At 42.5% G+C, this 26,623-nt stretch overlaps 2 protein-coding genes across 2 annotated transcripts; both read left to right on the top strand.

The window, feature by feature from the left end:
* The first annotated feature begins 9,139 nt into the window (after positions 1-9,139).
* Positions 9,140-12,345, top strand: CSKMT (citrate synthase lysine methyltransferase). Its single transcript, XM_070950994.1, has 2 exons — positions 9,140-9,239; positions 11,212-12,345. The coding sequence occupies exons 1-2, from the start codon at positions 9,140-9,142 to the stop codon at positions 11,862-11,864; spliced, it is 753 nt and encodes a 250-aa protein (XP_070807095.1). The 3' UTR covers positions 11,865-12,345.
* Positions 12,346-23,353: 11,008 nt separating this feature from the next.
* Positions 23,354-25,938, top strand: DMAC1 (distal membrane arm assembly component 1). Its single transcript, XM_070951126.1, has 2 exons — positions 23,354-23,581; positions 25,507-25,938. Exons 1-2 carry the CDS (start codon positions 23,368-23,370, stop codon positions 25,557-25,559), a joined length of 267 nt encoding a protein of 88 aa, XP_070807227.1. The 5' UTR covers positions 23,354-23,367; the 3' UTR covers positions 25,560-25,938.
* Positions 25,939-26,623: the final 685 nt, after the last annotated feature.

Below are 26,623 nucleotides of genomic sequence, written 5' to 3'. Positions count from 1 at the left end.
AGCTGTTTTTAAAAATCGAGTGTTTTTGCTCCCAGAGGAAGAAAACTCGTGATGCCGGGGTCAGAAAAAAATCTGCCCAGGACCAAAAAAATTTTTTTTGACTCAAATGTAACAACGGATGCTAGAATGTGGTTCGGGGTGGAATTCAATGCTTAAAAATGTTATTATTAGCTGTTTTTAAAAATCGAGTGTTTTTGCTGCCCGAGGAAGAAAACGCGTGATGCCGGGGTCAGAAAAAAATCTGCCCCGGAGCAAAAAAAATTTTTTTGACTCAAATGTAACAACGGATGCTAGAATGTGGTTCGGGGTGGAATTCCATGCTTAAAAATGTTATTATTAGGTGTTTTTAAAAATCGAGTGTTTTTGCTCCGAGAGGAAGAAAACGCGTGATGCCGGGGTCAGAAAAAAATCTGCCCAGGTCCAAAAAATTTTTTTTGACTCAAATGTAACAACGGATGCTAGAATGTGGTTCGGGGTGGAATTCCATGCTTAAAAATGTTATTATTAGCTGTTTTTAAAAATCGAGTGTTTTTGCTGCCCGAGGAAGAAAACGCGTGATGCCGGGGTCAGAAAAAAATCTGCCCAGGACCAAAAAAATTTTTTTTGACTCAAATGTAACAACGGATGCTAGAATGTGGTTCGGGGTGGAATTCCATGCTTAAAAATGTTATTATTAGCTGTTTTTAAAAATTGAGTGTTTTTGCTCCCAGAGGAAGAAAACGCGTGATGCCGGGGTCAGAAAAAAATCTGCCCAGGTCCAAAAAATTTTTTTTTGACTCAAATGTAACAACGGATGCTAGAATGTGGTTCGGGGTGGAATTCCATGCTTAAAAATGTTATTATTAGCTGTTTCTAAAAATCGAGTGTTTTTTGCTCCCAGAGGAAGAAAACGCGTGATGCCGGGGTCAGAAAAAAATCTGCCCAGGTCCAAAAAATTTTTTTTGACTCAAATGTAACAACGGATGCTAGAATGTGGTTCGGGGTGGAATTCCATGCTTAAAAATGTTATTATTAGCTGTTTTTAAAAATCGAGTGTTTTTGCTGCCCGAGGAAGAAAACGCGTGATGCCGGGGTCAGAAAAAAATCTGCCCAGGACCAAAAAAAATTTTTTTGACTCAAATGTAACAACGGATGCTAGAATGTGGTTCGGGGTGGAATTCCATGCTTAAAAATGTTATTATTAGCTGTTTTTAAAAATTGAGTGTTTTTGCTCCCAGAGGAAGAAAACGCGTGATGCCGGGGTCAGAAAAAAATCTGCCCAGGTCCAAAAAAATTTTTTTTGACTCAAATGTAACAACGGATGCTAGAATGTGGTTCGGGGTGGAATTCCATGCTTAAAAATGTTATTATTAGCTGTTTTTAAAAATCGAGTGTTTTTGCTCCCAGAGGAAGAAAACGCGTGATGCCGGGGTCAGAAAAAAATCTGCCCAGGACCAAAAAAAATTTTTTTGACTCAAATGTAACAACGGATGCTAGAATGTGGTTCGGGGTGGAATTCCATGCTTAAAAATGTTATTATTAGCTGTTTTTAAAAATCGAGTGTTTTTGCTCCCAGAGAAAGAAAACGCGTGATGCCGGGGTCAGAAAAAAATCTGCCCAGGTCCAAAAAATTTTTTTTTGACTCAAATGTAACAACGGATGCTAGAATGTGGTTCGGGGTGGAATTCCATGCTTAAAAATGTTATTATTAGCTGTTTTTAAAAATCGAGTGTTTTTGCTCCCAGAGGAAGAAAACGCGTGATGCCGGGGTCAGAAAAAAATCTGCCCAGGACCAAAAAAATTTTTTTTTTGACTCAAATGTAACAACGGATGCTAGAATGTGGTTCGGGGTGGAATTCCATGCTTAAAAATGTTATTATTAGCTGTTTCTAAAAATCGAGTGTTTTTTGCTCCGAGAGGAAGAAAACGCGTGATGCCGGGGTCAGAAAAAAATCTGCCCCGGAGCAAAAAAAAAATTTTTTGACTCAAATGTAACAACGGATGCTAGAATGTGGTTCGGGGTGGAATTCCATGCTTAAAAATGTTATTATTAGCTGTTTTTAAAAATCGAGTGTTTTTGCTCCCAGAGGAAGAAAACACGTGATGCCGGGGTCAGAAAAAAATCTGCCCAGGACCAAAAAATTTTTTTTTGACTCAAATGTAACAACGGATGCTAGAATGTGGTTCGGGGTGGAATTCCATGCTTAAAAATGTTATTATTAGCTGTTTCTAAAAATCGAGTGTTTTTGCTCCCAGAGGAAGAAAACGCGTGATGCCGGGGTCAGAAAAAAAATCTGCCCAGGACCAAAAAAATTTTTTTTGACTCAAATGTAACAACGGATGCTAGAATGTGGTTCGGGGTGGAATTCCATGCTTAAAAATGTTATTATTAGCTGTTTTTAAAAATTGAGTGTTTTTGCTCCCAGAGGAAGAAAACGCGTGATGCCGGGGTCAGAAAAAAATCTGCCCAGGTCCAAAAAATTTTTTTTTGACTCAAATGTAACAACGGATGCTAGAATGTGGTTCGGGGTGGAATTCCATGCTTAAAAATGTTATTATTAGCTGTTTTTAAAAATCGAGTGTTTTTGCTCCCAGAGGAAGAAAACGCGTGATGCCGGGGTCAGAAAAAAATCTGCCCAGGACCAAAAAATTTTTTTTTGACTCAAATGTAACAACGGATGCTAGAATGTGGTTCGGGGTGGAATTCCATGCTTAAAAATGTTATTATTAGCTGTTTTTAAAAATCGAGTGTTTTTGCTGCCCGAGGAAGAAAACGCGTGATGCCGGGGTCAGAAAAAACGCTGCCCAGGACCAAAAATTTCTTTTTGACTCAAATGTAACAACGGATGCTAGAATGTGGTTCGGGGTGGAATTCCATGCTTAAAAATGTTATTATTAGGTGTTTTTAAAAATCGAGTGTTTTTGCTCCCAGAGGAAGAAAACGCGTGATGCCGGGGTCAGAAAAAAATCTGCCCAGGACCAAAAAAATTTTTTTGACTCAAATGTAACAACGGATGCTAGAATGTGGTTCGGGGTGGAATTCCATGCTTAAAAATGTTATTATTAGCTGTTTTTAAAAATCGAGTGTTTTTTGCTCCCAGAGGAAGAAAACGCGTGATGCCGGGGTTAGAAAAAACGCTGCCCCGGAGCAAAAAAAATTTTTTTGACTCAAATGTAACAACGGATGCTAGAATGTGGTTCGGGGTGGAATTCCATGCTTAAAAATGTTATTATTAGCTGTTTTTAAAAATCGAGTGTTTTTGCTCCCAGAGGAAGAAAACGCATGATGCCGGGGTTAGAAAAAACGCTGCCCCGGAGCAAAAAAAATTTTTTTGACTCAAATGTAACAACGGATGCTAGAATGTGGTTCGGGGTGGAATTCCATGCTTAAAAATGTTATTATTAGGTGTTTTTAAAAATCGAGTGTTTTTGCTCCGAGAGGAAGAAAACGCGTGATGCCGGGGTCAGAAAAAAATCTGCCCAGGTCCAAAAAAATTTTTTTTGACTCAAATGTAACAACGGATGCTAGAATGTGGTTCGGGGTGGCATTCCATGCTTAAAAATGTTATTATTAGCTGTTTTTAAAAATCGAGTGTTTTTGCTCCCAGAGGAAGAAAACGCGTGATGCCGGGGTCAGAAAAAAATCTGCCCAGGACCAAAAAAAATTTTTTTGACTCAAATGTAACAACGGATGCTAGAATGTGGTTCGGGGTGGAATTCCATGCTTAAAAATGTTATTATTAGGTGTTTTTAAAAATCGAGTGTTTTTGCTCCCAGAGGAAGAAAACGCGTGATGCCGGGGTCAGAAAAAAATCTGCCCAGGAGCAAAAAAAATTTTTTTGACTCAAATGTAACAACGGATGCTAGAATGTGGTTCGGGGTGGAATTCCATGCTTAAAAATGTTATTATTAGGTGTTTTTAAAAATCGAGTGTTTTTGCTCCGAGAGGAAGAAAACGCGTGATGCCGGGGTCAGAAAAAAATCTGCCCAGGACCAAAAAAATTTTTTTTGACTCAAATGTAACAACGGATGCTAGAATGTGGTTCGGGGTGGAATTCCATGCTTAAAAATGCTATTATTAGCTGTTTTTAAAAATCGAGTGTTTTTGCTCCCAGAGGAAGAAAACTCGTGATGCCGGGGTCAGAAAAAAATCTGCCCAGGACCAAAAAAATTTTTTTTGACTCAAATGTAACAACGGATGCTAGAATGTGGTTCGGGGTGGAATTCAATGCTTAAAAATGTTATTATTAGCTGTTTTTAAAAATCGAGTGTTTTTGCTCCCAGAGGAAGAAAACACGTGATGCCGGGGTCAGAAAAAAATCTGCCCAGGACCAAAAAATTTTTTTTGACTCAAATGTAACAACGGATGCTAGAATGTGGTTCGGGGTGGAATTCCATGCTTAAAAATGTTATTATTAGCTGTTTTTAAAAATCGAGTGTTTTTGCTCCCAGAGGAAGAAAACGCGTGATGCCGGGGTCAGAAAAAAATCTGCCCAGGTCCAAAAAAATTTTTTTTGACTCAAATGTAACAACGGATGCTAGAATGTGGTTCGGGGTGGAATTCCATGCTTAAAAATGTTATTATTAGCTGTTTTTAAAAATCGAGTGTTTTTGCTCCCAGAGGAAGAAAACGCATGATGCCGGGGTTAGAAAAAACGCTGCCCCGGAGCAAAAAAAATTTTTTTGACTCAAATGTAACAACGGATGCTAGAATGTGGTTCGGGGTGGAATTCCATGCTTAAAAATGTTATTATTAGCTGTTTTTAAAAATCGAGTGTTTTTGCTCCCAGAGGAAGAAAACGCATGATGCCGGGGTTAGAAAAAACGCTGCCCCGGAGCAAAAAAAATTTTTTTGACTCAAATGTAACAACGGATGCTAGAATGTGGTTCGGGGTGGAATTCCATGCTTAAAAATGTTATTATTAGGTGTTTTTAAAAATCGAGTGTTTTTGCTCCGAGAGGAAGAAAACGTGTGATGCCGGGGTCAGAAAAAAATCTGCCCCGGAGCAAAAAAAAATTTTTTTGACTCAAATGTAACAACGGATGCTAGAATGTGGTTCGGGGTGGAATTCCATGCTTAAAAATGTTATTATTAGCTGTTTTTAAAAATCGAGTGTTTTTGCTGCCCGAGGAAGAAAACGCGTGATGCCGGGGTCAGAAAAAAATCTGCCCAGGACCAAAAAAATTTTTTTGACTCAAATGTAACAACGGATGCTAGAATGTGGTTCGGGGTGGAATTCCATGCTTAAAAATGTTATTATTAGCTGTTTTTAAAAATCGAGTGTTTTTGCTCCCAGAGGAAGAAAACACGTGATGCCGGGGTCAGAAAAAAATCTGCCCAGGACCAAAAAAATTTTTTTTTGACTCAAATGTAACAACGGATGCTAGAATGTGGTTCGGGGTGGAATTCCATGCTTAAAAATGTTATTATTAGCTGTTTCTAAAAATCGAGTGTTTTTGCTCCCAGAGGAAGAAAACGCGTGATGCCGGGGTCAGAAAAAAATCTGCCCAGGTCCAAAAAATTTTTTTGACTCAAATGTAACAACGGATGCTAGAATGTGGTTCGGGGTGGAATTCCATGCTTAAAAATGTTATTATTAGCTGTTTTTAAAAATCGAGTGTTTTTGCTCCCAGAGGAAGAAAACGCGTGATGCCGGGGTCAGAAAAAAATCTGCCCAGGTCCAAAAAATTTTTTTTTGACTCAAATGTAACAACGGATGCTAGAATGTGGTTCGGGGTGGAATTCCATGCTTAAAAATGTTATTATTAGCTGTTTTTAAAAATCGAGTGTTTTTGCTCCCAGAGGAAGAAAACGCGTGATGCCGGGGTCAGAAAAAAATCTGCCCAGGACCAAAAAAATTTTTTTTTGACTCAAATGTAACAACGGATGCTAGAATGTGGTTCGGGGTGGAATTCCATGCTTAAAAATGTTATTATTAGCTGTTTTTAAAAATCGAGTGTTTTTGCTCCCAGAGGAAGAAAACGCGTGATGCCGGGGTCAGAAAAAAATCTGCCCAGGACCAAAAAAATTTTTTTTTGACTCAAATGTAACAACGGATGCTAGAATGTGGTTCGGGGTGGAATTCCATGCTTAAAAATGTTATTATTAGCTGTTTCTAAAAATCGAGTGTTTTTGCTCCGAGAGGAAGAAAACGCGTGATGCCGGGGTCAGAAAAAAATCTGCCCCGGAGCAAAAAAAAATTTTTTGACTCAAATGTAACAACGGATGCTAGAATGTGGTTCGGGGTGGAATTCCATGCTTAAAAATGTTATTATTAGCTGTTTTTAAAAATTGAGTGTTTTTGCTCCCAGAGGAAGAAAACGCGTGATGCCGGGGTCAGAAAAAAATCTGCCCAGGTCCAAAAAATTTTTTTTGACTCAAATGTAACAACGGATGCTAGAATGTGGTTCGGGGTGGAATTCCATGCTTAAAAATGTTATTATTAGCTGTTTTTAAAAATCGAGTGTTTTTGCTGCCCGAGGAAGAAAACGCGTGATGCCGGGGTCAGAAAAAAATCTGCCCAGGACCAAAAAAATTTTTTTTGACTCAAATGTAACAACGGATGCTAGAATGTGGTTCGGGGTGGAATTCCATGCTTAAAAATGTTATTATTAGCTGTTTTTAAAAATTGAGTGTTTTTGCTCCCAGAGGAAGAAAACGCGTGATGCCGGGGTCAGAAAAAAATCTGCCCAGGTCCAAAAAAATTTTTTTTGACTCAAATGTAACAACGGATGCTAGAATGTGGTTCGGGGTGGAATTCCATGCTTAAAAATGTTATTATTAGCTGTTTTTAAAAATTGAGTGTTTTTGCTCCCAGAGGAAGAAAACGCGTGATGCCGGGGTCAGAAAAAAATCTGCCCAGGTCCAAAAAATTTTTTTTTGACTCAAATGTAACAACGGATGCTAGAATGTGGTTCGGGGTGGAATTCCATGCTTAAAAATGTTATTATTAGCTGTTTTTAAAAATCGAGTGTTTTTGCTCCCAGAGGAAGAAAACGCGTGATGCCGGGGTTAGAAAAAACGCTGCCCCGGAGCAAAAAAAATTTTTTTGACTCAAATGTAACAACGGATGCTAGAATGTGGTTCGGGGTGGAATTCCATGCTTAAAAATGTTATTATTAGCTGTTTTTAAAAATCGAGTGTTTTTGCTCCCAGAGGAAGAAAACGCGTGATGCCGGGGTCAGAAAAAAATCTGCCCAGGTCCAAAAAAATTTTTTTTGACTCAAATGTAACAACGGATGCTAGAATGTGGTTCGGGGTGGAATTCCATGCTTAAAAATGTTATTATTAGCTGTTTTTAAAAATCGAGTGTTTTTGCTCCCAGAGGAAGAAAACGCGTGATGCCGGGGTTAGAAAAAACGCTGCCCCGGAGCAAAAAAAATTTTTTTGACTCAAATGTAACAACGGATGCTAGAATGTGGTTCGGGGTGGAATTCCATGCTTAAAAATGTTATTATTAGCTGTTTTTAAAAATCGAGTGTTTTTGCTCCCAGAGGAAGAAAACGCGTGATGCCGGGGTCAGAAAAAAATCTGCCCAGGTCCAAAAAAATTTTTTTTGACTCAAATGTAACAACGGATGCTAGAATGTGGTTCGGGGTGGAATTCCATGCTTAAAAATGTTATTATTAGCTGTTTTTAAAAATCGAGTGTTTTTGCTCCCAGAGGAAGAAAACGCGTGATGCCGGGGTCAGAAAAAAATCTGCCCAGGACCAAAAAAAATTTTTTTGACTCAAATGTAACAACGGATGCTAGAATGTGGTTCGGGGTGGAATTCCATGCTTAAAAATGTTATTATTAGGTGTTTTTAAAAATCGAGTGTTTTTGCTCCCAGAGGAAGAAAACGCGTGATGCCGGGGTCAGAAAAAAATCTGCCCAGGAGCAAAAAAAATTTTTTTGACTCAAATGTAACAACGGATGCTAGAATGTGGTTCGGGGTGGAATTCCATGCTTAAAAATGTTATTATTAGGTGTTTTTAAAAATCGAGTGTTTTTGCTCCGAGAGGAAGAAAACGCGTGATGCCGGGGTCAGAAAAAAATCTGCCCAGGACCAAAAAAATTTTTTTTGACTCAAATGTAACAACGGATGCTAGAATGTGGTTCGGGGTGGAATTCCATGCTTAAAAATGCTATTATTAGCTGTTTTTCAAAATCGAGTGTTTTTGCTCCCAGAGGAAGAAAACTCGTGATGCCGGGGTCAGAAAAAAATCTGCCCAGGACCAAAAAAATTTTTTTTGACTCAAATGTAACAACGGATGCTAGAATGTGGTTCGGGGTGGAATTCAATGCTTAAAAATGTTATTATTAGCTGTTTTTAAAAATCGAGTGTTTTTGCTCCCAGAGGAAGAAAACGCGTGATGCCGGGGTCAGAAAAAAAGCTGCCCAGGACCAAAAAATTTTTTTTGACTCAAATGTAACAACGGATGCTAGAATGTGGTTCGGGGTGGAATTCCATGCTTAAAAATGTTATTATTAGCTGTTTTAAAAAATTGAGTGTTTTTGCTGCCCGAGGAAGAAAACGCATGATGCCTTGGACAAATTTTTTTTTTACATTTGTGTCAAAAAAAATTTTTTTTACTCCTGGGCAGCTTTTTTTCTGACCGCGGCATCAGGCGTTTTCTTCCTCACCAGCCCTAGAAAACCCACTAAAAAAATCCTCTTCTTATGAACGTCAGACCCAACCTCGATCTGCCAAATTCACTCTCAGTCTAAAGAAATTAAAGTTTCTGGTTTTCTTTTCTTTTTTTTCCCCCTCTTCCTTTTGAAGACCCAAATCACCATCTCAACCAGCTTCCCAAAATTTAAAAACAAAACTAAACATTGTATTATCTTTGGTTTGCAAATGTTTGAAATTTGTTTTTGCAAATGTTTCAGGTAATCGTGGGCATTAGAGCCATAAATCCTTGTGATGTCAATGCTGTTGCTCCAGCTTGACAGGCAGAGAAAAACCTTTGATCCTGTTTTAATTGCTTGGGAGGAAATTTTTTAAAAAGAGTGCAGGGAAGAGAGAGTGAAAGGCTATTTGCTGAGCTGGAATTTCTTTTTTCTTTCTTTCTTTCTTTCTTTCTTTTTTTTTTTTTTTTTTTTTGCTTTCTGCTTTTCCTCCTTAGCTCCTCCTCTGCCCTCCTTCCTCCTTCCTTCCTTCCTTCTTTCCTCCGAAAAATGGCAGCCACAAAGGCGTTTGCAAAAATCCCCCTGCTGAAAAGATCTCCCGCTGGACATACGATCCCTGTGTCCTTCGCTCCTTTTTCTGCATGGACAGGTGGAGGAGATTAAAGGGATTACTTGATAGTGTTTGTGTTGTGGTTTAGTTTAATCTAAATTGTTTATTTTAGTTTCATTTTTCATTTTATTATTTTATTATTTATTTTATTATTACTTTGTTTTATTATTTTATTTTAGTAATAATAAAGTAATTATTTTATTTTATTATTTTATTACTTTGCTCTTATTTTATTGTGTTTTATATTTTATTTTATTTTATTTTTACTTTTATTATTTATTTTATTATTACTTTATTTTATTAGTTATTTTAGTCATAAAGTAATCAAGTAATAATCTTATTTTATTATTTTATTACTTTACTCTTATTTTATTTTGTTTTATATTTTAGTTGTCGAGCCTCGGTTGGGTCTCGCCATCACTGGGGAGGACGACGAGGAGGGGGCAAGATTAGTTTAGTTTAGTTTAGTTTAATTTTTATTATTTATTTTATTACTTTATTTTATTATTTTATTTTAGTAATCAAGTAATCAAGTAACAATCTTATTTTATTATTTTATTTTATTATTTCTGTATTTTGTTTTATAGTTTATTTTTTAGCTTAGTTTAGGTTAGTATTTTATTATTTATTTTATTATTACTTTATTTCATCATTTATAAAGTAATAAAATAATACTTTATTCTTAATAAAGTAATAAAGTAATTATTTTATTTTATTATTTTATTTATTTTATTATTCCTGTATTATTTTATTTTGTTTTAGATTTCATTTTTTAGCTTAGTTTAGTGTAATTTTTTATTTTATTATTTATTTTATTATTAATGTTATTTTATTAATAAAGTAATGAAGTAATTATTATTATTTTACTTTATTTTATTTTATTTTATTTTATTTTGTTATTACTTTATTATTTTGTTTATTTTTTATATTATATTATTTATTTTCATTATTTTCATTATTTTTCTGATGGGATGCTGTGTTGAGCCAGCTCTCCAGCCCTTAAAAGCAGAGGCAAAGTTTTTTTCAAGACATTCTGAGTTTGGCTTAAAGACTGATTCTGGTTGCTAGTCCTTTTCTAATGCAAAACTCCACTCGCTCCCCCCCTTCGCCCCCCCCTTGTTGGAAGTACCTCCAAAAGAAAGGGGGGCAATCTGTTTTTAGACAGAGGCAGGTCGAAGGAAGAACAAGACAACTGGGAAAAATTATCGTTAGACATTTCTTGTCCTGCATGCTTTGCTCATTGAACTTTTTAAATTGTCAGCGGTTTGATTGGTTTAATTATTTACCTACTGAATCTTTGGGTTCATTCAGTGGGTTTTGGGGTCAGAAAATTGCACTGATCCTCAAGGGGATGGAAGCAAAATTGTATGTCATTGCTGAAGGGTATTTAATTACATTTCAAAGGCAGGACAGTACTGGAAAAGAGAGCCGTTTATATGCAAATTTATTTCCTTTTTAAAATCAGAATAAACAGAGTTGGAAGGGACCTTGGAGGTCTTCTAGTCCAACCCCCTGCTCAGGCAGGAAACCCTACACCACTTCAGACAAATTGTTGTCCACTCTCTTCTTAAAAACTTCCAGTGTTAGAGCATTTACAACTTCTGGTGGCAAGTTGTTCCACAGATTAATTGTTCTCATTGTCAGGAAATTTCTCCTTAGTTCTAGGCTGTTTCTCTCCTTGGTTATTTTCCATCCGTTGCTTCTTGTCCTGCCTTCTGGTGCTTTGGAGAATAGCTTGGACCTCCCCCTCCCCCCAAATCTTCTTTGGGGCAGCCCCTCAAATATCAAAACACTGCTATCATGTCACTCCTAGGCCTTCTTTTCACTCGACTAGACAAATCCAATTCCTGCAACCGTTCTTTATATATTTTAGCCTCCAGCCCCCTAATCCTCTTTGTTGCTCTTCTCCGCGTTCACATTTGACCTCCCAAAAGGAAGGAAAATGTCACCGCGCATCTCAGGCTGAAGTGCCCACCTTCAATTTCTCTCCATCCCACCCCCTTCTTTGCAGAAGATCTCCTTCAAAACATGGACCAGCGCGAAGCTTGGGACCGCTTCTACGCCCGGAGGGAGAAAAACGGATCTCCCCATCCATTCGACTGGTTCTTTGGCTACAAAGAGATCTCAATGCTTCTCGGCTCCGTTCTTAGGGGGCTGCCCCCTGGCCGGGCCCGGGTCTTAGACGTCGGCTGCGGTACTTCATCCTTGGGCTTGGAGCTCTACCAACGCTCACCCGTTCAGCTTCATGTCTCTTGTCTGGACTTTTCATCCGCAGCCGTCCAATGTCTCACTCGGATGCTGCAGGATAGCCCCCCGCCATGCCACCCGCTCTCCAAGCTGGAGTGCCACCTGGGCGACGCCACCGAACTGTCCCGCCTCTTCACTTTGGGGTCTTTCCACTTGCTTCTCGACAAAGGGACCTGCGATTCGGTCCTGCGGGGATGCCCGCAGCGAGCGAGATGCTTAGTGTCCGAGTGTCTACGGGTCCTGAAGCCGGAGGGATGTCTCATCCAGATCTCCGACGAGGATCCAGACGCCAGGGTGCCATTCCTGGAAACAGCCGGTGGGGCCAACATCAACATCGGGGAAATTGCCAATGTTAACGGCATCTCGTATTATGCTTACACACTCCGCCCCAAAGCTTCAGACCCTGTTCTGACCTAGGCTCCCTTAAAAATCAGGAAGCAGAGTCTTGGTCCCAGCAAAACCTCTTTTATTTACACGACTGTGAATTCCTTTCATTCACAGTCAGCAAGGCCTGTCCAAACAGTCTTTCAGAGGAATATTCATCAACACAGACCTTATCTCGTTTGGCAAGCTGCCACGTAACTAGTTTCCAAACGCAGTACAAGGCCAAACTTGGCACAGAGTCTCTCAGAGTCACAGAACGAACGAATTGTTTCCTCCAAAAGCCCCCTCCCCGTTTGCTCCCCTTTTGTTTCCTATGGGAGAGGCCAATCACCTCCGAGGTGTAGCTTTACTCCCAAGTCGGCCCTGCTTTCTGAGTTGTTCTTGTCTTCTGGCAGCTCTGCGCATGCGCACACTGGGAACGGGCTCCAGCTGTTCCTCTGCCTCGCTACTATCTCTCTCTCTCTCTGCCTTCGACGCAGAGCCCTCGTCCAAGCTTTCCCCAGCTCCCCCAGGACTGGCCCATGTTCCTCCCCAACCTCCTCATTGTCCGACTCTGCTGCCAGCTCTGCTGGCCGCCAGACCCATCAGATGTGGGGCAGCCCACCAAGTCTCCGACGAACCCATCGGAGACAGACGTTAACTACAATACCCATATATCTTATATCATACACTCCAGTCGTTTAGAGGTGGTTAAATTTTATTGTTTATTTCCTCGATCTGGACTCTCAGATTTCCCCTTTTGCGAAGCAAAGCCACAAACACAAGCAATTCTTTTATTTATTTTATGCGTTCAGTTTTCGTGGAACAAGCCACGATTGGCTTGCTTCGGGCAGACCACGAAGCCGTAAAAAGCTAGTTTCCGGACAGCAGGAAACGACCAAGTCAACACGACAGTTAGCGGAATTCTGGAATTTCAAAGAGAAATATTGGCCACCGTTCTAGACTTGAGGACGGTGTGATGTGATTTATTTTAAAAATATGATGTGATTTATTTAAAAAAAAACCCTGCCATCTCTTGACTTTGTTGCAATTTATTTATTGGATTGTTGGGAAGCCACTGAGCGTCCTTCAGAATTGGGCATCCTACAAGCGTATTCAATTAATATAAATTATTACTATTTATTATTATTTAGAGTACAGTAACGTCTCTAACTTCCTAACTGTCACAACATTTTCTTAGGGCCGAGCCACCCAATTCTCAAGTTGAAGCCCAAGATCCTTTCTGCTTCGACAATAAGTTTCACAAAACACGACGATAACCTGTGATTTTATTCCGCAATCAGCTAAATTCCTTGAAATTCTAAATTCAGCCCCGACAGTTTTGACGGAAATGCTGCTCAATGCGATGGGCAGCGAATGCGTGGGAATATTTGCGCGTGGATGTCAATCTTTCCTTTCCAAGCAGTTCTCGGACTGACAACGTAAGATTACTGTCGGAGGTTGGTGAATAAGGAGGAGGCCAAAATAGGGAAGAAGAAAAAACCCGGCTTTACAAACTCCACGTTGACTCGGTGCTACTAGCCAGGTTTGCAATCCCGAATCTGGTTTATAAGAGGTTAGGAAAATATCGGCTCGTCCCCTTGGATCAACAATTAAAGCCGGCTTCCTGTTTTACAGTAAGACATCATCCACGTCGTTTTCAAAAGAGGAAAACTCTAAAACAAAACAAAACAAAAAAAATGTAAAAACGGGAGGCCAGAAGTTAAGGAGCATTATTATGCCGCATTATTTTATTGAATTTATTTTTTATTGAAATGGTATAGAGCTTTTGGCACGCGATGGCACGGTAGGCCCGTTTTTCGCCCTCCCCAGGCTCCAGAGGCTTTCTTGGAATCTGGGGAGGGCAAAAACAGCCTTCCCTATCCCCCCGGAGGCCCTCCGGAGGCCGGAAACAACCTGTTTCCTGACTTCCGGTGGGCCGGGAAGGCCTGAAAATTAACTGGCCGACGTGTGCATGCGCGCTGGAGCTGAGCTGAGGCAACGCTCACATGCCCTCAGATATGGCTCCATAGGTTTGCCATCACGGGTTTAGAGGTTCTCCCATTTGGGAAGCGGGCTGGACTAGAAGACCTCCAAGGTTCCTTTCAACTCTATCCGATTCTGAATTTTATTACAAATATATTTTAAGGTACCTTAGTTCCTCCTGAAGTAACTTCATTATTTATACATCATTTGTTAAATTTATTAAGGCCTGGCCTCAGAGTTGGGGTGCTTGCTCGTGACCTGGGTGAGCAGTAAAGTGTAGTCCTTGATTTATGACCACAGCTGGGATAAGAATTTATGTTGACTCATTCAGTGAGTCAGGCCTGATTCGATCAGCTTTTTTTTCTTTTTTTGCCACGGTGGCCGCTGTTAAGTGAATCCTGTGGTCGTTGAGTGAATCTGACACCCCCCCCCCCCCAATTGACTTCTTGGCTCGTCGGAAGCCGGATGTGAACGGCGATCGTATAATCCCAGGTTCTTGCAACCATCATAAATACGTGACAACGGCTGAGTGCCCCGATTTTAATCATGGGGTGCAAGGATGGCCATAATTCACTTTTTTCGATGCCGTTGTTAAATCTCGAAACGAGTGGGCGTAAATCGAATCTGTGGGGACTTAACAAGCAATGGTGAAGCTGGTCAAGGTGGAATTTGGCTCGTGGTTGCATTTATAACATCTGGAGGCACTTCCCAGGAACATCTGGAGGAGCTCCTAAAGAACAGCCGGAGCTTCCCAGGAACATCTGCAGCAGCTTCCTAGTAACATCTGAAAGAGCTTCCCAGGAACATCTGGAAGAGCTTTTCCAGGAACATCTGGAGAAGGTTCCCAGGAACATCTGGAGAAGGTTCTAAAGGACACCTGGAGATTCCCATGAACATCTGGAGGAGGTTCCCAGGAGCACCTGGAGAGGATTCTTAAGGATCCTAGAATTTGGCTCATGGTTGCATTTATAACATCTAGAGGAGCTTCTAAAGAACGCCTGGAGCTTCCCAGGAACATCTGGAGAAGCTTCACCAGGAATATCTGGAAGAGCTTGCCAGGAACACCTGGAGAAGCTTCCTAAAGGATCCTAGCAAAACAGTGGCCAACCAGCTACCCAAAGGATCCAAGACGACGTCGAGGCTGACCATTCTCCCAACCCCGAGCTCACCAGCCTCCAGTTCCTCCTCCTCCTTGTCAGCCAGGAACTCATCTGGCTCGTCCCCTTCCAGCAACGGGAAGCCCTCCGGAGGCCACAGGAGCTCCCCGCTCTCCCCGTCGCTCCCTTCGCTGGGCTCCACCACGATGGAGGGCAGGCGGGTCTTCTCGAAGATGAGACCTTCGCGGGGTGTCCTCTCGCAAGGCCACCGGTTCGGCTCCTCCTTGAAGCCATCCGAAAGCCTTTCGGCCTGGCCCAGGAGCTCTGGATGGTCCATCTCTTCACAGGGGAAGCCCGTGTCCAGGGGAGGACTCTTCGAGAGGTCCCACCCCAGATCTTGCGGTGGAGTCAGAAAGGCCTTGAGGGAGAAGGGGGGAAAAAACACCAAAGGGATCAACTTGAGAGCAGAGTCGGTTTTTTCCAGGACTTGATCCCACGTATTATTATCATTGTATCCCATTCTATTATTCCATTCTATTTTATTATTTATTATCTGTATCCCGCCTTTATTATTTTTACAAATATTTCAAAGTAGTGAACATATCCGCCTTCCTCCTCCTGTTTTCCTCACAACGACAACCCTGTGAGGTGGGCTGGGCTGAGAAAGAGTGATTGGTCCAAAGTCACCCAGCTGGCTTTCCAGCCTAAGGCGGGACTAGAACTCACCGTCTCCTGGTGATTGGCCCAAAGTCACCTAGCCCGGCTTTCCAGCTTAAGGCGGGACTAGAACTCACCGTCTCCTGGTGATTGGCCCAAAGTCACCTAGCCAGGGATTTCATGTCTAAGACAGAACTAGAACTCACCGTCTCCTGGTGACTGGCCCAAACTCACCCATCTGGCTTTCGTGTCTAAGGTGGGACTAGAACTCAAGAGTCTCCCACTTTCTAGCCTAGCGCCCTAACCACTAGGCCAAACTGCCTGTACCTGGCCTAAGATTTGGGTGGGAATCGACACCTGTGCTGACTTGAACCGCTGAGGAGGCCACGAATGAGTTGGGAAAGAGAAAGGTGATTGATCTGGAGAGCAATTATGAGACGCTTCCTGAGCCTTACCTGCCTGCTGAGGGAAGGATCGGAGCAGTTGAAATCTTCTTTGGTCAAGCTCCATTGCATTTCTTGGTTGGAGTTTAAATCCGACTCGCCGCTCGGCATTGGATTCGAAACCGGGGCCTGCTTCAGATAAGGAGCATGTTCCTCGGCTGAAGTCGTGGGATTCTGACACTTCTGGACCATTTCCATCATGTTCGCATCTGTAGAGGCAGCAAAAAAAAAAAGAAAAAGAAAAAGAAACACAAGCCGTCCTCGTTTAGCGTCCACAATCGAGACTGGTCACTCAGTGAAGCGGTCAATAAGCGAAACCGCAGCCGTGTGCACAAGATTGGAGTTCAGCTTTTCCTTGGCTCGACAGGCCCGCGAAGGTCGTTTACGGGACGACTGGTCACAAAGTTATTTTTTTCCAGCACCTTTGTCACTGCGCACGGTCGTGAAACGAGGCAGTCGCTAAGCAAGGACGGCATCTAGCTCGCATTTTGATTTGTGGTTCGCAAATCAAAAGCAGAGGTTAAAAATACCATGCAAGCAAACAAAAAAGGAAGAGAATATCATTTCGCAATCCGTCTTAAAATCCGTCGGAGGCGATTTGCTGCACTTCCGTGGCTGGCTCCCCTCCTACTGTACCCCGCTGCTGGCTGGGGAGGATGGGAGTTATAGTCCATTTCATTTCAAGCTACATCAGTAATCAAGATGGGCTTAAACCTGAATTATTCCTGTTGGGGATTTTACCAGAAACTTACAATAAAGAAAATGTACATTTGATTATTCATGTAATAACTGCGGCTAGAATCGTATTTGCACAAAATTGGAAAAGCGGAGAGATCCCCACGGAGGAGAATGTGATTAAGAAAATATTAGAAATGTGCAGAAATGAACAGATTAACACTTGCAATTAAAGGAAAGGAAGAATCTGACTATTATAGTATATGGGAGATATTTTTATCAACGGTGAGAGAATAAATGCAAACACTCGAAATAAAAGCAGAGGAGTGAAATATGGAAAACGTACGATAGAGCTAAATAAGCTAAGAAGAGAAATGTTATATAAATAAGTAGGTATGTTACGTATTGATATTCATCTAAGAATAGATATAACCAATGAACCTGGTTGTAAACTTTTTAATTGTTATCGCGCAAAATATCTGCACCCAGACGACAAAAGAGGAAATCTTTGTATTAAAATAAAATAATTTTATTTTACTTGGTCTGCCTTCCCTGGCTCTGTCGCTGGAAACCATAGTCCCAAACACTTAAGCAAAGGGTGTTTTTGAAGGCGGATTAGCAGCCGAGAGATAAATGTCTGGATTGATGATATCTCAGGAGGCTTTTGGCCGCTTGGCAAAGTCATCGTAGTGCAAGGGGAGAAGAGGAGAAGGTCAGCCAGAAGATCTTTGTGGAGTGGTGCAACCTTTAACAGGAGACAGCTGGCCATAGAGGAGGTGCCGCAACGCCAAAACACAAATCTAAGCTGCATTTATCGTGCGTGGACCGCAAGAAGTCGGTCAGCTGCTCAGTCGGTGTTTTTCAAAGGAAGGAACGTTCAGAGGTCTGGACTTCAACTCCCAGGATTCCCCCCAGGCAGGTCTCCAAGATACTAGGGGGTCAGTGTTAGTGGGAGCAGCTCTGGGGGGTTCCTTGGTTAGGCTGTTTTTAGCAGAGTTGTAAAATGACAACACTGGTGATGAGGCACTTGGATATAAACAGAGAGCACAGCTCTCTCCGTCCTTCCACTGATGATGTTACCTAGTTGGGTCATGAAACGTTTGCAAGAAAACCACCAAGCTCAGAGAGCACCGAGGATCTCACAGTCCTCCTCCCCCTCCTCCTGCTTCTCCTCCCCACAAACCCCACTGCGATCTAGCACTGATGACGTTACCTACTTTGGTAATGAAACGTCTGAAAGAAAAAGCCACCAAGAACCCCATGCCTGGTTAAGGGAGAAGATCAAGAGCCTCGTCGATGTTCAAACAGACCATCTTCCAGTCAGAGAAACCAGAGGGGAGAAAGGGAGACGGATTCCTGCTGCTTTGAGCAGGCGGTTGGGTTTTAATCCCAAACTTCCCGCCTCCTTGGTTTTATTTCCCCATATTGCTTACCTTTTCTTGGATCCAAGCAGCTCCGGTTTAAATGTTGGAAGCCGAAGGAGACACGGTCACTAACGGCAGCTCATCCTTTGGCCTCGATTGGATAACCAGGAGGGGGAAAAAAAGCAGAAGGAAGGAAGGAAGGCTGGAGAAAAATCAGCGTTGGAGTCACCATCTGAAGTGCGGCCGAATGGCCAGTGGACGATGTCCAGATTAGTAATCTCCTTCTGAGCTCATGGAAACTTCAGTGAGAGCTAAGGAGCTCAGGGAAATATAAGCTAATCTCACGGAGGGCGGGCGAAAAGGAGATAAGTCTTGAGTCTTGACCCCCTGGGCTGTGGATAATATCTATTATTTGGGAGGTTTTGATCCTCCTCCAGCTTGTTTCCGAGAAACCTGGTTAGATGGCCAACTGCCGGAGCCACGATTGACGATCCTGGATTCGACAGAGCTCAGCAATGTTGCTTAAGGCAGGGTTTGTCAACTCACAGCCACTTTAAGACTTCCAACTCCCAGAATTCCCCAGTCATCACAGTTGGACTTCAACTCCCAGAATTCCCCAGTCATCACGGTTGGACTTCAACTCCCAGAATTCCCCAGTCATCATAGTTGGATTTCAACTCCCAGAATTCCCTAATCATCACAGTTGGACTTCAACTCCCAGAATTCCCCAGTCATCAAAGTTGGATTTCAACTCCCAGAATTCCCTAATCATCACAGTTGGACTTCAACTCCCAGAATTCCCCAGTCATCACGGTTGGACTTCAGCTTCCAGAATTCCCCAGTCATCACGGTTGGACTTCAACTCCCAGAATTCCCCAGTCATCATAGTTGGATTTCAACTCCCAGAATTCCCTAATCATCACAGTTGGACTTCAACTCCCAGAATTCCCCAGTCATCACGGTTGGACTTCAACTCCCAGAATTCCCCAGTCAACATGGTTGGACTTCAACTCCCAGAATTCCCCAGTCATCATAGTTGGACTTCAGCTCCCAGAATTCCCCAGTCATCACAGTTGGACTTCAACTCCCAGAATTCCCCAGTCATCATAGTTGGACTTCAACTCCCAGAATTCCCCAGTCATCATGGTTGGACTTCAGCTCCCAGAATTCCCTAGTGAACATGGCTGGACTTCAGCTCCCAGAATTCCTCATCCCCCTCAGCTTTCTAAAGCACATCTGGGCTTCTGATGTTTTGCAGAGGAAGAGGCAGGCACACATAAATTCCATTTTTATTTCTTGTTTTTAAAAAAATCTGGAGTTTTGTCCTGTCTGGGAAATTGGTCAAATCTCTAGTTTGCAGGGAAGGCAAGAGGGTTGAGCTGAGCTTTGGAGGAGAATTTTGACTTTGTTGCCACTTTGGAAATTGTCTGTGCGAGATGCTGGCTGAAGATGGTTGGACTCGCAACTCCCAGAATTCCCCAGCCAGCCTGCTTCTAGATGGGTGGACATGCTGCCTGGAGAATTCTGGGAGTTGAAGTCCACCTCTTTCCAAATGGCCAAGGTTGAAGTGACCCACATATGTGCAGCAACCTGAATGCAAATTCTAACCGTGAAGCTTGACCACTTGAAAAAGGGGGAGGAAAAGGGAAGATTTCCTGAGGCCGCCACACGAGGGCGCTCAAACCCCGAGAAACAAGCTTCTCTTAGCTTAAGCTGCCGAGGCGCCGGCCGGGCGCCCTTGTGCTCTCTATGGTGGTCCGGCACCGATTCCTGTCCCCCTCGCTGCTTCCGGGAAGAGGCGCCGCGGCCTGCCATGGCCATCCAGGGGCGCGTCGCTAAGGCGGTGGGCACCGGGGTGGGCATCTTCGTCGGGGCGCTGTTGGTTTTCCAGGTCTGGCCGTCCGACGAGATGCGCTCGGCGAAGATCAGCAAGGTGAGGAAATAGCCCCAGGCCGCTTCCTGCCGTTGCCGCTTTAAAACATGAGGACTAGCGCCTTGCATAAAGAGACTACTCCGAATAATGAGGACTAGCGCCTTGCATAAAGTCCTCATGTGGACTAGCGCCTTGCATAAAGAGCCTCCTCTGAATAATGAGGACTAGCGCCTTGCTTAAAGTCCTCATGAGGACTAGCGCCTTGCTTAAGACCTGAATCATGAGGACTAGCGCCTTGCATAAAGACTACACTGAATCATGAGGACCTTGTTCTGAATGATGAGGACTAGCGCCTTGCATAAAACCTTGTTCTGAATTATGAGGATTAGCGCCTTACATAAGACATGAATCATGAGGACTAGCGCCTTGCATAAAGACCCTACTCTGAATCATGAGGACCTTGTTCTGAATGAGGACTAGCGCCTTGCATAAAGTCCTCATGAGGACTAGCGCCTTGCATAAAGACCCTACTCTGAATCATGAGGACCTTGTTCTGAATAATGAGGACTAGCGCCTTGCATAAAGTCCTCATGAGGACTAGCGCCTTGCATAAGACGTGAATCATGAGGACTAGTGCCTTGCATAAAGACCCTACTCTGAATCATGAGGACCTTGTTCTGAATGATGAGGACTAGCACCTTGCATAAAGATTAGCCTGAATAATGAGGACTAGCACCTTGCATATAGACCCTGTGCAGAATCACGCAGATCAGTGCCTTGTGTAAGTGCCCAGTTGTGAATCATGAGGACTACCAGTGCCTTAAATACGCACTCAGAAATACCAGCCTTTTATTTGTTTATGTATTGATTAGACTTTTTATTTCATTCGTTAAGATTTGTTTGCTTTGCTTATTGTTAGATTCTGATTTCATTTGTTTATTTGATTTTTATGTAGTAAATCCGTATCTTGTATCCAGCTCTTTGCTTGTATAAGTCTCATGTTCGGTGTGCGTAATAAATGGAATTTATTACATTTTTTTTACCTCCTGTTTTTTGAGTTATATATATAACTCAAGATGGCAAGCCTAGCTGATTACTCCTTTCTCCTGTTTTCCCCACGACAACCCTGTGAGGTGGGTTGGGCTGAGAGGGTGACTAGCTCAACGTAACCCAGACGGCTTTCATGATTAAATGAATCTTTCATGATCCTGGCAAAACTAGGACTCAAGAGTCTAGGCCGGTACCTTCACCACTACACCAAACTTGTCATTTTAGATCAGATCTTATTAAAGAACCACAAGGACTAGCATCTTAAATAGGATTCTACTCCAAAACACCTTAAATAACATAGCCCATGCAGAACCACAAGGCTTAGCCTCTCAAAGAAGATCATATTTCAGACCCATGAGGACTAGAATCTTTTCTGACTGGTTAGGTCTTAGGAGAAGAGATGTGGCTCAGATCACAAAGGACAAGTAGTTTTTTTTTTCCACCTCAGGTGATACTCAGATCCACAAAAATGGGGATGCCCGAAAACCTTGTTTTGCCTTCCTCACGTCTTCGTTCTCCATGCAGGAATTCCGGGAATCCAGTCAGAATTATTCGGACTCACAACGACAGAACGCTTTGATAATGGAAGTCCTTAAAGAGGCCGCCACGACAGATGAGAATTGGGCTCGGAAATCTTTCTCTTCCAAAAAGTAGCAACGGCTGTGACTCGAAAGAGGCCTTGGACTGCAGAAGTGTCGTGACTCTGTAATGAAAATCACTTTTTGTTTTTTTCCTTCGACCCGTTTATTCCTTAGGGTCCGTCTATGGCTTGCTTGGTAAGCTGTCTTCATAAATGAAAAAGTGGCACTTTGGAGTGTTGTTCTGTGTGTTTCACGCCTGGCAAAATCGAAAAACGGACCTTAGAAAAACGCACGTCCTTAGGGCAGCCCAACGTGGCCATCGTTGTGTGTTTGTCTTTGAATTCACACATCATGCCGCAAGAAACAACGGTTTGCCTGCTGCTAGCTTAAGTGTCTGGTTCGTCCTGAAAATTTTTATTTTATTAAAATTTATATGTCGCCTAGAAGGTGACTCTAGATAGCTTAAGTAAAACAAGTAAAAGCAACAAGATAAAATATGAAGAGATATTAAATATTAACATCAGTTGGTCTGGAAACTGGTAGAGAGACGCTCAAGAACAAAAGTGCAAAAGAAGTTTATGGTGGAAAAACTTTAGAAGGCATTTACTAGCTGCAGTTTGACTATCTGTGTATTTATAAATATATAGTGGCTCGTGTTTTTATGTAAGGCACTTACCAAGTTAATTGTCACAAACTGTGCTGTAGTAACTTATTTATATATTTATAAATATATAGTTATTGATATGTGGCTTAGCTGGTTAATTATTTTAAATGCAGTTTAATAACTAACACTGCTAATATACATATATGGAAAGGAAGGAAGGAAGATGGTTAGATAGGTGGATAGGAAGGAAGGAAGGGAGAGGGAAAGGAGAAGAAAGAGGGCAAGAGGAGAGGAAAGGAAAGGAGGGAAGGGAAGGAAGGAAAAGAGATGGGAGAAAGGGGAAGGAGGAGAAAGGGAAGGAGGAGAGAGGAAGGGAAGGGGAGAAGAAAGGAAGGAAAAGATGGGGAAAAGGGAGAGAAGGAAGGAAAGGAAAAGAGGGAGAAGGAAGGAAGGAGCAAGGAAGAAAAAGAGGAAGAAAGGAAGGAAAAGATGGGAGAAAGGGAGAGAAGGAAGAAAAGGAAAAGGGAGAGAAGGAAGGAAAGGAAAAGAGAGAAGGAAGGAAGGAGCAAGGAAGAAAAGAAAAAGGGAAAGGAAGAAAGGAAGGAAAACATGGGAGAAAGGGAGGGAAGGAAGGAAAGGAAAAGAAGGGAGAGAAGGAAGGAAGGAGCAAGGAGGAAAAGGAAAAGGGAGAGGAAGAAAGGAAGGAAAAGATGGGAGAAAGGGAGAGAAGGAAGGAAAGGAAAAGAAGAGGGAGAGAAGGAAGGAAGGAGCAGGGGGGAAAAAGGAAAGGAAAGAACATGGGGAAAAGGAAGCAAAAGATGAAAAAATGAGATGATTTCAACTCGGGGGAACTTTTAAGAAGCCCATATTTTAGGAGGTAGATTTAGAACAAAAGACCAATGAAATCTGGAAGATGCAGCCATTGATCGCTGGTGGGAAAGAAACGCAGCTCAGGAATTTAAAGATTATTATTTTTTTTTAATCCTCCTAGGAAAATAACACAAAATATTGCAAAACGGCCTCGTTTTGTTTCCTCTTTTATTTCCCCCCAAGCGGAACCTAAGCATAAGGAACCTTGTTGCCCCCGCCGGACGTTTATAGAAGTCGGACGTCTCTTTTTTTTTTTTTCCCTTCCCTTTTCCTCTCTATGGCGGCCTTTCCGCGCTTCCGGCGGCCCGGCAAGAGCGGCTTCCGGCGCGGAGGCGGCCATCTTTTCTCGGCGGGAAGATGGCGACCCAGCCCTCCGGAGGCGGCGTGGTGGCGGGGTCTTCCGCGGCGCCCCCCAAAAAGTCCTCCTTCTGGTCCTGCTTCAGCTGCCGAATGGTGGCCGGCAGCGGGCTGTTGGCCGCCGGGCTCTGGGTCCACCTGGGAGCCCACCAGTCCTTGAGAGGTTCCAGGCCCGGGAACCTCTATGACATCTTCCGGATAGTTTTCGCCATCGGTAAAGGGGGGGGAGGGGTGTAGATTCGGACGTGCAAGGTTAGACACGTGTATTGCATGTGCCTTGCGGAGTGGAGGTCATTTTTTCCTCCCCCCGCGCGCGCTTGGGAGTTTTTCGGGGGGGTGCAATGACGCAGCTGGGCCACCGGGGGGCAGCATTTCCCCACCCTAATCCTGAGCAAGAATGTATTAAAAGAATGTTTTTTTTTTTTTTTAAATTAATGGTTTTTTAAAAAAAAATAATGGGTTTTTAAAAAAAAAAAATTAACGGTTTTTTTTAAAAAAAAATAAATGGGTTTTTTAAAAAAAATAATTTTATTGATTTATATCGATTTTCTTAGTGCTGTGAATAAGAAAATGTGTCTTTATCAGAGAGCCTAAGTGTCTGAATCACGAGGACTAGCGCCTTTAAATGAGACTGCATTCAGAAATACCAAGCTATTGTTATTTATTGGGTTTTGATTTTGATTTATTTTTTTTTATCCCTGCTTTATTACTTTATAAGGGACTCCAGGCGGCAAACGTACTTCACGCTTCTTTTCTCCTGCTCTTTGGCCTTCGTAACAACCCTGTGAGGTGGGGCTGGGCCGAGAGGGAAGGATTTTCCCCAAATCACCCAGATGTTTTTTTCCATGCCTAAAATGGCACTAGAATTTTACCAGCTCCTGGGGGATCGGCCCATAAGTCACCCAGCCGGCTTTCTGGACCAAGGTGCAGGACTAGAACTCGCCATCTCCTAGTGTTTGGTGCAGAATCATGCAGCTGACTTTCAAAGCTAAGGTAGAACTAGAACTCGCCGTCTCCTAGTGTTTGGTGCAGAATCATGCAGCTGGCTTTCAAAGCTAAGGTGGAACTAGAACTCGCCGTCTCCTGGTGATTGGCCGAGTCCAGTGGTGAAATTCAAATTTTTTTACTACTGGTTATGTGGGCGTGGCAGGGGAAGGATACTGCAAAATCCCCATTCCCACCCCACTTTGGGACCAGCCAGAGGTGGTATTTGCCGTTTCTCCGAACTACTCAAAATTTCCACTACTGGTTCTCCAGAACCTGCTGGATTTCACCTCTGGCCCAGTCACCCAATTGGCTTCCATGCCTAAACTGGGACTAGAACTGGTTTTCTGATTTCCAGCTTGGTACCTTCACCACTAATCAACCTGGCCTGTAATAGTTTCAAATATATTATCTATATTTATTAATATATTATTGGATTGGATTGGATTGGATTATTGGATTTATTAATATATTATTGGATTATTGGATTTGTACTATTAAGCCACTTTGGGCAGCCCTAATAATCCTCCATTTTTGGAATTCTATTCTTATTCTATTAATTCTATTCTATTCCATTCTAGTCTTTATTTCTATTCTATTCCATTCTAGTCTTTATTATTTCTATAGGAGCTGCGGTGGCGCAGTGGTTAAGAATGCAGTCCTGCAGGCTATTTCTGCTGACTGCCAGCTCCCTGCAATTTGGCGGTTCGAATCTCACCAGGCTCAAGGTTGACTCAGCCTTCCGAGGTCGGTAAAATGAGGACCCAGATTGTTGGAGGGCAAGAGGCTGACTCTGTAAACCGTTTAGAGGGCTGTAAAGTACTGTGAAGTCTCTTGCTATCTTCCTTCCTGTTAGAATGCAGCATTGCAAGCTAACTCTGCCCACAGCCAGGAAGTTCGATCCTGACCAGCTCAAGGTTGACTCAGTCTTCCGTCCTTCTGAGGTCATTAAAATGAGGACCCGGTTGGGGGGCAAAAGCCGGTGTAAATTGCTTAGAGAGGGCTGTAAAAGCACTGTGAAGCGGTATAGAAGTCATTCTAATTCTAATTCTTCTATTTCTATTTTATTCATTTGATTCTTTTTGCCTTCTGCAGTCTCACACAAAAGAACTTGGTTGTGCCTTTGCCAACTACGATTTTTTTGTCTCTTTCCAGGCCTTTACTCTGGGGCGATCGTAGTCATCCTGGATCCCGTCCAGCCGAAGTAGGACGGGGAAGACGTCCTTCATCGGCGGAGGCTTCCCAAGTTCTACCTGGAGGCAACCCAGAGTGCGGCAGGGATGGGGGGGAATGAAATCTTTCATTTTGAAGATTGGGAGATGTCCTGCGATCCATTAAGACAGGACAGAAACGTTGCGGCTTTCGATCTTCCACGCAAAATGGCTGCTGTCGTTGCGCGAGTTTTTTTTCCCTGTGTCAAAACAAGTCAGTTACGATGATGACACTTCGGGACAATCGTCTCTTAAGTAAGGAACGTGGACCTGATTGCGGTCGGTAAACGGAATAAGCTACCTTGCCAATTACGTTGTAGTTAAAATCATGCTTGTTGGGTGAATGGGGAAGGAAAAAAAAATCCCTCTTAATTTTGCTGTGTGTGTTTTCTGTCTCTTTTCTCTCCTTGCTCGGTCCCGTAAAACTGATCCTCACTTAAAAAACACGGTCGCTAGCTTTGAACCCCAAATTTCCCCCGTGGATAATTTGCAATTTCAGCTCCCCGGGGATATTGTGTGTTACGGGAAAACATCATTTGGGCACATCCGGATTCTGCACATTTTCAGTTACAATCCAGTCTCCTCCTTCCGAGGCAGTCTACCTCACAATCAGGGTGGATTTGATTTAAATCGAGTTGATTTAAATCACGATTTAAATCATGATTTAAATCACTAGTAAAAAGGCGTGATTTAAATCAACTCGATTTAAATCATAATTTTTAAAGAGTAACTGTCATCTCTGCTACTCCTTTGACCCACTGTTGACTCACCAATAGTCCCAGTGTTGCAGAATAGACAGCCTCGTGCTACATAACTAAGCTCCATTTCATGCTGAATAAACTAAATTATTTATCTATCTTAAATAGAAAACTATCTTACGATAGATTTTTACCCCAAAAGTTTTTTTATTAAAATAAATTTGATTTAAATCAAAAAAATCTGATTTTTTTAAAAAAAATTATTGATTTTTATCCACCCTGCTCACAATGCTGGATTGCTGGAGGGAGGGACTGTCCCGCTGGGCTGACCAGATCCTGCGCTCGTTTCCTCCGGCGAGAAAT

The sequence above is a fragment of the Pituophis catenifer genome, unplaced genomic scaffold (genome assembly GCF_029215685.1).
Source record: "Pituophis catenifer annectens isolate HBS135680 unplaced genomic scaffold, rPitCat1.0.hap2 SCAF_10, whole genome shotgun sequence".
Lineage (NCBI taxonomy): Eukaryota > Metazoa > Chordata > Lepidosauria > Squamata > Colubridae > Pituophis > Pituophis catenifer.
This window is presented reverse-complemented; position numbering and strand designations above follow the sequence as displayed.

What these genes read in the sequence shown, in the direction of transcription:
- CSKMT (XM_070950994.1), top strand. Translation starts at nt 9,140, where the DNA reads ATGGCAGCCACAAAGGCGTTTGCAAAAATCCCCCTGCTGAAAAGATCT. An exon ending in TCCTTTTTCTGCATGGACAG is followed by an intron (nt 9,240 to 11,211) that starts GTGGAGGAGATT and finishes CCTTCTTTGCAG; the next exon opens with AAGATCTCCTTCAAAACATG.
- DMAC1 (XM_070951126.1), top strand. Translation starts at nt 23,368, where the DNA reads ATGGCGACCCAGCCCTCCGGAGGCGGCGTGGTGGCGGGGTCTTCCGCG. An exon ending in CCGGATAGTTTTCGCCATCG is followed by an intron (nt 23,582 to 25,506) that starts GTAAAGGGGGGG and finishes GTCTCTTTCCAG; the next exon opens with GCCTTTACTCTGGGGCGATC.